Below are 8,338 nucleotides of genomic sequence, written 5' to 3'. Positions count from 1 at the left end.
GAAGGGGCAAGAAAGGGAAATGAATGGCAAAGTAATTTTTTGCCTGGTATATTCAACTATGTTTGCCAAGATTGCCGTTATGGTAAGTGAGACTCAATTATCACACAAGTGTTTCTGGATTATTGCAAAGACTGCTGCGTGTTACATAATTTCAAATAACATCAGGTATAAAACTATACAAAATCAATTTACATATAAGAAAGGCCAAGTGAAGTGGCTCACACCTTCTCAGACTCAGGCCTTCCCACGCCACTGTACACCAGCCTGGGTGACAGAGCAAGATCCTGTCTCTTGCTCTGTCCAACCAACTTGGGCGACAAAAATAAATAAAAAATAAAAATAAAAGTGGCTGGGCGCGGTGGCTCACACCTGTAATCCCAGCACTTTGAGAGGCCGAGGCGGGCAGATCACGAGGTCAGGAGTTCAAGACCAGCCTGACCAACATGGTGAAACCCCATCTTTACTAAAAATACAAATAAATAAAAGTTTAAAAAGGTAAAAAATTTGACAGGTGGACGGGCACAGTGGCTTACGCCTGTAATCCCAGCAGTTTGGGAGGCCAAGGCGGGCGGATCACAAGGTCAGGAGTTTGAGACCAGCCAGGCCAACATAATGAAACCATCTCTACTAAAAATACAAAAATTAGCCGGCCATGGTGGCGTATGCCTGCAGTCCCAGCTACTCAGGAGGCTGAAGCAGGAGAATCACTTGAACCCGGGAGGTGGAGGTTGCAGTGAGCTGAGATCACACCACTGCACTCCAGCTTGGGCAACAGAGTGAGACTTCGTCTCCAAAAACAAAAACACAAATATTCAAAAGGGATCTATCTCTGTATTCAAAATGGGATCAATTATTATCAATGATCAATTATTATTCCACTCTGTATGTCCATGTGTACCCACTATTTACCTCCCAAGCAGCTCAAATTTTCATTTAAAATCAAAATCAAAATGCTCCCGTCCCCTAACTCCCAGGGGCAATAAATGAATTCACCTTATGGGGGTGGGGGGAAGCAGGTAAAGAGGTATGTGCCTGTAGTCCCAGCTACTCAGGAGGCTAAGGCAGGCCTGCTTGAGCCCAGGAGTTCAAGTCCAGCCTGGGTAACATAGTGAGATCACATCTCTCTTTTTTTTTTTTTTGGACAGACTCTTACTCTGTCGCCCAGGTTGGAGTGCAGTGGCACTATCTCGGCTCACTGCAACCTCCGCCTCCTGGGTTCAAGCGATTCTCCTGTCTCAGCCTCCGGAATAGCTGGGACTACAGGTGTGTGCCACCAGGCCCACCTAATTTTTTGTATTTTTAGTAGAGACAGGGTTTCCATGTTGGCCAGGTTGGTCTCAAACTCCTGACCTCAAGTGATCCACCCACCTCAGGTTGCCAAAGTGCTGGGATTACAGGCACGAGCAACAGTACCCTGCCCATGTCTCTTTTAAGAGAAAAAAAAAAAAAGCTGGGTGTGGTGGCCTCCCAGCACTGTGGGAGGCCAAGGCCCAAGAGTAGATTGCTTGCGCCTGCTTGATCACAGGAGTCTGAGACCAGCCTGGGTAACATGGCAAAACCACGTCTCTACAAAAAATACCGAAAAAAAACATATCCAGGTGTGCCTGTAGTCCCAGCTACTCAGGAGGCTGAGGTGGGAGGATCACTTGAACCAGGGAGGTCGAGGCTACAGTGAGCTAAGATCATGACACTGCACTACAGCCTGGATGACAGAGACCCTATCTTAAAAAAAAAAAAAAAAGAAAAATCAGAGCCAGCAAGTGTGCTGGTTCTATCATTTGTGTCCTCATGCTCCCTGCACCTCAGCCCTAGGACGACTAGGGGATGAAGTATTCCAAGTCATCACAGCTTCTGAATGCTGGTAAGTCTAGCAAGAAAGACCACTGATTTCTATCTCTGATTTTTGGAAATAAAAATATAAAAACACACATACATACGAACAAAGAGATAACAACACCTACAACCTCCCATCAAGCTTGGCTATTTTACCTACTCCTGTTGATTTCCTAAGACACCTCAAGAGCCAGGTCCCATTACTCTGTACTTACCCACAAGGAATGGAAAGGCAGGGTTTTTTTGTTTTTGTTTTTTGAGACGGAGTTTCACTCTTGTCGCCTAGGCTGGAGTGCAGTGGTGCGATCTCGGCTCACTGCCACCTCCGCCTCCCGGGTTCAAGCGATTCTCCTGCCTCAGCCTCCTGAGTAGCTGGGATTACAGGTGCCCAACAGCACACCCAGCTAATTTTTTGTATTTTTAGTAGAGATGGGGTTTCGCCATATTGGGCAGGCTGGTCTCGAACTCCTGACCTCAGGTGATCTGCCTCGGCCTCCCAAAATGCTGGGATTACAGGCGTGAGCTACCACACCCGGCCTGAAAGACAGGTTTTAAACAAATGAGCATCAAGAAGACAAAGACTCAGACACTGACATTTACTCAGCTGTTCACTAGTTTCACCTGTCAATCCCAAAATAAGAAAGTCTTTCTAATACAGATTTCATAGTATGCTCAATGACAACACAACACAGGAACACAAGTTGCTGAAACCAAGACTCTCATGACTCAAAATGTGTTTTTTTTACTAAAAACAGCGATCTGAGCAACCAGAGAATATAAAGAAATTCCAATTACGTGAAGTTTCCACATTCGAAAATCAAGACTACACCATTCAACTAATCAGTAGTCTTTGAGCTAAGAACATCTCACCAAAATCAATGGAAAGACTGCAAAAGATCTCCAGTAAGAAAGGACCAGGAAAGCAATGTCCACATCAGAAAAGGAATGGTTAACGTGAGTCAGACTGTAGTCGACAAGCTTAAATGATTTCAGCCAACAACAGAGAATCCCACAAAGAAACTATACACTTCCTATAACCAATGTTCCCCAACCCCAGAACAGTTTCCCAAGGTCTTCTATACAGCAAGAGTTCCTCCTGTCTGGTTTGAGTTCTTTCTACTCCAACAGATGATTCCGTTCTTCGTTCACTGAACAACTTAGCTGTTCAACCCCCCAGGTTCCAAAACCTCTCGCAGCTGGGGATCCTTTTAAAGATGCACATCACTCAGAAGCCCATGGGGATGAGAGGCAGTCAGAGCATCAGGGAAAATGGAAAGCAACATTTTGTTTAACACGAGAAACCGCCCCTTCTTCATCTTTCTCCCACATCACCTAACTAGGGAATGCTTAATGTGACTTGAAGGAAATGAAGACAGCGACAGACTTCCAGGAAGAGGTTTTCCCATCTTGCTGGACCCTGTAGTGTCGGTATTTGGGGGTCCCTCTAATGGCACATTTCTGCCGAGCCTGCAGACATACTCGGAACCCATCACCTTCGGGGTCCCAGACTCAGGCTCCGCACAGCCCGCGAGGGAAACGGTCATGGGCTCGCACCGACACGTTTCCATCTTTGCATGTTTATCTACGTCGACTGTGAATTCAAGCAAGGGTGGCCCTCGTGGACAACCTACGACCCTTAGGGACACAAAAGGCTTCCTGTGCAAATTGCATGTAATCTCCTGACAGGATTTCGCGCTAATGATCATTCAGAGGTGGGTTCTGGGGCTGGGCCCCACGGAACTCGTCTTGGTTGTGTCTTGGACTTCTCACTGCCCCAAAGGAGCCTACTACTGTGGTTTTATGGTCTGAGGAACAGTTAGGCCTCGAAGGCCTGGCCTAGGGAGAGTGCACTCTGCATCCCGAGCTCCCGCCTGCCCCACTCAGCGGCCGGAACCGAGTTTCCCGCCCCACAGCCCGACCAGAGGTTGGTGGCAGTTGGAGGCAGTTGGGACCGGCCCCAGCAGGTTGGAACCGGTCTGGGCCGGGCCGGAGGAGGAAAGGGGGGAGGAAGAGGCCGCCTCGCGCTCTCCCTGCGCGCGTGACTCACGCTGGCCGCTGACGTCAGGCGTGCGCGCGCGGCGGGGGGGGGGGCTCTACGTACGTGTAGTGCTGCGGTTTCTCGGGCTGTGCCTGCAGCACCTGAGCGGTAGCGGCCGGGGGCGCCGAGGAAGCTGCGGAGCCGCCGGGCCCGGGGCCCTTCGACATGGTCTTGTCTTCCTGCCTCTTCGCCGCTCCCCTTTTATTATTCAGTCTGCGCGGTCCGCGCCGAGGACCCAGTACGCCTGCGCCGCGCCACGAGAACGTGAAGACCCCCCACACGGCAGCATGGGTTGCTGGGAGTTGTGGTTCTGTGTCCGACTGGAATTTTACCGTCGGCAGAGGGTTGCTGGCAAAGCGCGGGACCACAATACCCAGGGATCCGTGCTGCTCGTGTCCCGGATGCTGAGGGCCTGCGACGGCTTCTGGGAATTGCAGTCCGGTCGCGTTTATCCTTCTTACCAGCGCGTTTTCAGTTTCAAAGGGAAGCCTTTCCATGAAACTGGAGCGCCTGGAGGAGAAGGGCCCAGAGCTAGGGAGGCCTTAGCGACTTCTGCGAAAGAGTTCCAAGTATAGTTTCACTGCCAACGGTGTCATAACTACTTTGCCTTTGTACTTAGTACTATCTTGGGTCGGTTCTAATGCCAGCTCAGAGCAGTGCCTCCAAGCAGGGCTTAAGAATCTGTATTGTCCGTTCTTAGTTCTGGGCCCTGTGCTGCAGGCACTTGCAATCCAACAGCAACCCCTTCGTCCCTGCGGCAGGTCTAACCTGAGACGGATTGAAAAAGCTTTGCTAAGGAGGAGAGTTTCCGCGCCTTTGCCGAGGCGCTTCATTTACCTTTACTAGCCTCGACACCTGGAACTCCACTTGTGTGCCTTCTCAGCCTGACACCTGGCCTGACCAACTTGTTTCCAGTACATTAAGGGCCAAGGACGAATTTAATCTCCGCCTAGAATAGTCTCTGAGATACATTGACAAGTTGCAGGCAACTTATCAGTGTCGAGCAGCATCACAGTGTCCAGAGGAAAGGCCTGGGTTTGAGTAGGGCGTGCCCATATTTGTCCACTCTAGTTTTCTTCTCTGGACGTCAGCCTTTTTACTTGGGATATTATCTTTCCCATCTCTGCTTCCCACCAGTCAAGCAAAGTTCTTCACTTTGTAAAATAAGCCAGATGCCCCAGACCTAGGCATTTGTTTCTGTGAGTTTTAGAATGTTCTCCGTAGATATTTTAACAGTTGTCATTTAACTTTGTTTTTCATATTGAATCTATTTTATGTCCACTGGTTTTGATTTATATTTTCTTAGATGGGATTACATTAGCAAATGATTATCTCATTAAAGAAATACATTCCAAATAACCTTAGGGGTGAAGGGTGGTGGGGTCAATGGAAAATCGTTAACGTTTGAGTGACACATACTTATTTTATTTAGCTCCAAGTTCCCTCACATCAGAAACCACATTACAAAGTTGAGAAACTGGTATTTCCCAAATAGGCTAAATCGTTTAGCCACTAGGGGCGTTTGAAAATGAAAAATTACAAAAGGACAAATACAAGTTGTAGTGTATTGCTTTAATCCTATGATTAAACGCAACTTAATTGGTTTATGTTAGCCTCAGAATACTCAAGTGTGATCTGACTGAAGAAATAGAGGTCACAGCACCAGATTTTAAATAATGGATGTACACCATGAGCTTTAAAGTAAGTGTGTACTGGGAGAATTGGGAGATGATCTCATCCAAACTGCGTAATTGACAAAAGAGGAAACCGAAACCCAGAGAAGCTATGTAACCGCACAAAGTTACTCAGCAAGTTGGTAACAGAAGAGGAACTAGGACAGTAGCCTACAAGGCTACATCACATTCGCTGTTGGGTTTTGTTTGTTTTCTTTTTATTCTGCTATTTTTTTCATTGTATAGAGGTTTTTGGTTCTTCCTCATTTCCTGTGTTGCTTTTCCTCCCTTGTACCAATTTGGAAAAAGTGAAACATACCTGTGTGACTACCAAGTAAGAGAGACAGACTTTTTTTTTTTTTTTTTTAAACGGAGTCTCACTGTGTTGCCCAGGCTGGAGTGCAGAGGTGCGATCTCGGCTCACTGCAACCTCCACCTCCCAGGTTCAAGCGATTCTCCTGCCTTAGCCTCTTGAGTAGCTGGGATTACAGGTGCATGCCACAACGCCCAGCTAATTTTTGTATTTTTAGTAAAGATGGGAGTTCACTATGTTGGTCAGGCTGGTCTCGAACTCCTGACCTCATGATCCGCCCTCCTCAGCCTCCCAAGTGCTGGGATTACAGGTGTGAGCCACCGCACTCGGCATCCTATTTCCACGAATCATACTTAAATGGATAAATGTAAGTCCATACCTTTTTTCTCTGGGTGGCTTTAGTTTCTAATAATTAGCAAAGCTGGGAAAGAAAATGACTGTCCCTCCACACGGAGGCATGGAAATGACATGGTTCTGTGTAATCTAGAAAAATCGTGAAACACAGCCGGGCATGGTGGCTGAAGCCTGTAATCCCAGCACTTTGGGAGGCCGAGTCAGGCGGATCACGAGGTCAGGAGATGGAGACCATCCTGGCTAACACGGTGAAACCCCGTCTCTACTAACAATACAAAAAATTAGCTGGGTGTGGTGGCGGGTGCCTGTAGTCCCAGCTGCTCAGGAGGCTGAGGCAGGAGAATGGCGTGAACCCGGGAGGTGGAGCTTGCAGTGAGCCGAGATCGCGCCACTGCATTCCAGCCTGGGCGACAGAGCGAGACTCTGTCTCCAAAAAAAAAAAAAAAAATTAGTTGAAACCTAGGTATACCTGTTGCTCTGCTACTTTTTCTTTTAGTAGTTTGGAATATTTGTCGAACCAAGCATCAGAACTATAGAGTGGAGTAGAATGCCCAAGGCTGTATTTCAATTTTCTGGGCTGTGGTTGGCTAGTCTTAACCTTAAGCCTGCTATGGTATTTAATATACTTGAGGCAACTGAAGAACTGACTATTGCAATCTACCCAAGACATTTACTTAGGCAAAGGTAGGGATTAGCATATTTACACATTTGTCATGTTTCTTCAGAAGTAATACCTGCCAGGATATGCTATTAAACAAAAGGGCACATATTTAGTTTAGTTATCTTTTGTTTATTCTTCATGGACATACAAATAGTAGAGTAGGACTATTTCCTTTCTGGCTGTAGTCATTTCATTCGGTTGAAGTACATAATTCAAGTAACATGTTGCTTAAGTTACTTCTTGTTTAATCATATGGAAATCACAAAATATTTTGTGACACCTTAAAAACATACGAAACAGTTCCTCTAATTTATTAACATGTTTATTTGTATCTGTTATTTACCCCTACCCACCCTACCAAGGGACCTGCTTTTGGTTAAAAATGTATGTGCATGATAATTGAAATACTTGATGATATGATTTACTGAATTCTAATTCTCACACTACGCACTTAACGATCAAAATATTATGAAAGGTAAATAATCTAGGGAACACATTTTATTTTACATCGGAAAATATTTACAAAAAATTTGTTAAAGTAGCCTCTCTGCGTGCATAGCATTCGCTTGATGCCTGTAAGTTTGGACTCCTGCTCATCCTGATAGAGACCAATGCAATTCATTTGCATTGACTTTCTATTGCAGAGCTTTGGAACCAAGGGAAGGATCCAAACATAGCTCCATTTTATCCAATCAGAAGGGCCGCTCAGTGCTAAACTCTGATTCGTCCATTCCTCTTTGCATGCATCCAATCATTAGGCGACTTTAACAGCCAATCAGCGGCCTAGATATGCACCAATCATGGAACAGTGCCGAAGCACGGCCTTTGTGTCGGGGGATGTCAGCGCGTCGGCGAAAGCGCCCACCAATAAAAAAAGTCGTTGGTGTATGCAAATAAGGGTTCTATGACGCAGAGACGCAGCGTGAAGCGTGCCTATAAAAACGGAGGCGTCGAGGGGGCTTGGAGCGCAGAGCGGTTTGGTCGTTCATTGGGTTGGTGTCGGTTCTTAGCTCGGCGACTGCGGCTGTTTTTCGGGCAGCGGAAGCGGCGCGGCGGTCGGGGAAGTGGCCTAAAACTTCGGCGTTGGGTAGGCGTTCGTGGGGTTGCCCGCGGCTGCGGGTTCTGCCAACCGTTGCCGCCACGGGCCGCGGCCGTTGGGAGCCGAGCGGCGGGGGCTGTTCGGGCCGCTGGTGTCGGGTCGGGTATGGGGTCGGGAGGTTTCCCCTTGGGGCTTTGTTCCGGAACCGCGTCCCCGCCTTTTCCTGGCGGTGATTCAGAGGTCCCGAGTCGGATTCCGGGCAGTCGGGCCTCCGCCCGTCAAGGGAGGGAAGTGACTCCTCCCTGTACTCCCCCTCCCGGGGGAGGCTGCCGCTCCTTGCAGCCTGAGTCATTAGGGGAGGGGGAGGAGGTTGGCGGCCCTCGGCCATCTGCCGCCGCGAGGTGGGGCACGGGGAGGCGGGAGGCCC

The 8,338-nt window shown here is 48.0% G+C and overlaps 2 protein-coding genes across 2 annotated transcripts in view; one reads left to right on the top strand and one right to left on the bottom strand.

The window, feature by feature from the left end:
- The window catches only part of UNK (unkempt family zinc finger), a 53,381-nt gene extending 49,239 nt beyond the window's left edge, over positions 1-4,142 (bottom strand). Inside the window, exon 1 of the mRNA XM_011947338.1 lies at positions 3,935-4,142. Coding sequence (XP_011802728.1) covers positions 3,935-4,038 — 104 coding nt within the window. The 5' untranslated portion in view covers positions 4,039-4,142. The remainder of the gene's footprint in view (positions 1-3,934) is intronic.
- A 3,530-nt stretch (positions 4,143-7,672) lies between these two features.
- Positions 7,673-8,338, top strand: part of H3F3B (H3 histone, family 3B (H3.3B)) — a 2,540-nt gene continuing 1,874 nt past the window's right edge. The window contains exons 1-2 of the mRNA XM_011933049.1: positions 7,673-7,757; positions 7,883-8,074. Of these exons, the coding sequence (XP_011788439.1) occupies positions 7,673-7,757; positions 7,883-8,074 (277 nt within the window). The remainder of the gene's footprint in view (positions 7,758-7,882; positions 8,075-8,338) is intronic.

This window comes from Colobus angolensis, unplaced genomic scaffold (genome assembly GCF_000951035.1).
Source record: "Colobus angolensis palliatus isolate OR3802 unplaced genomic scaffold, Cang.pa_1.0 Scaffold1, whole genome shotgun sequence".
In the NCBI taxonomy this organism is placed as follows: Eukaryota; Metazoa; Chordata; class Mammalia; order Primates; family Cercopithecidae; genus Colobus; species Colobus angolensis.
The sequence above is the reverse complement of the archived record's forward strand: the minus strand, read 5'-3'. Positions and strand labels throughout refer to the sequence as shown.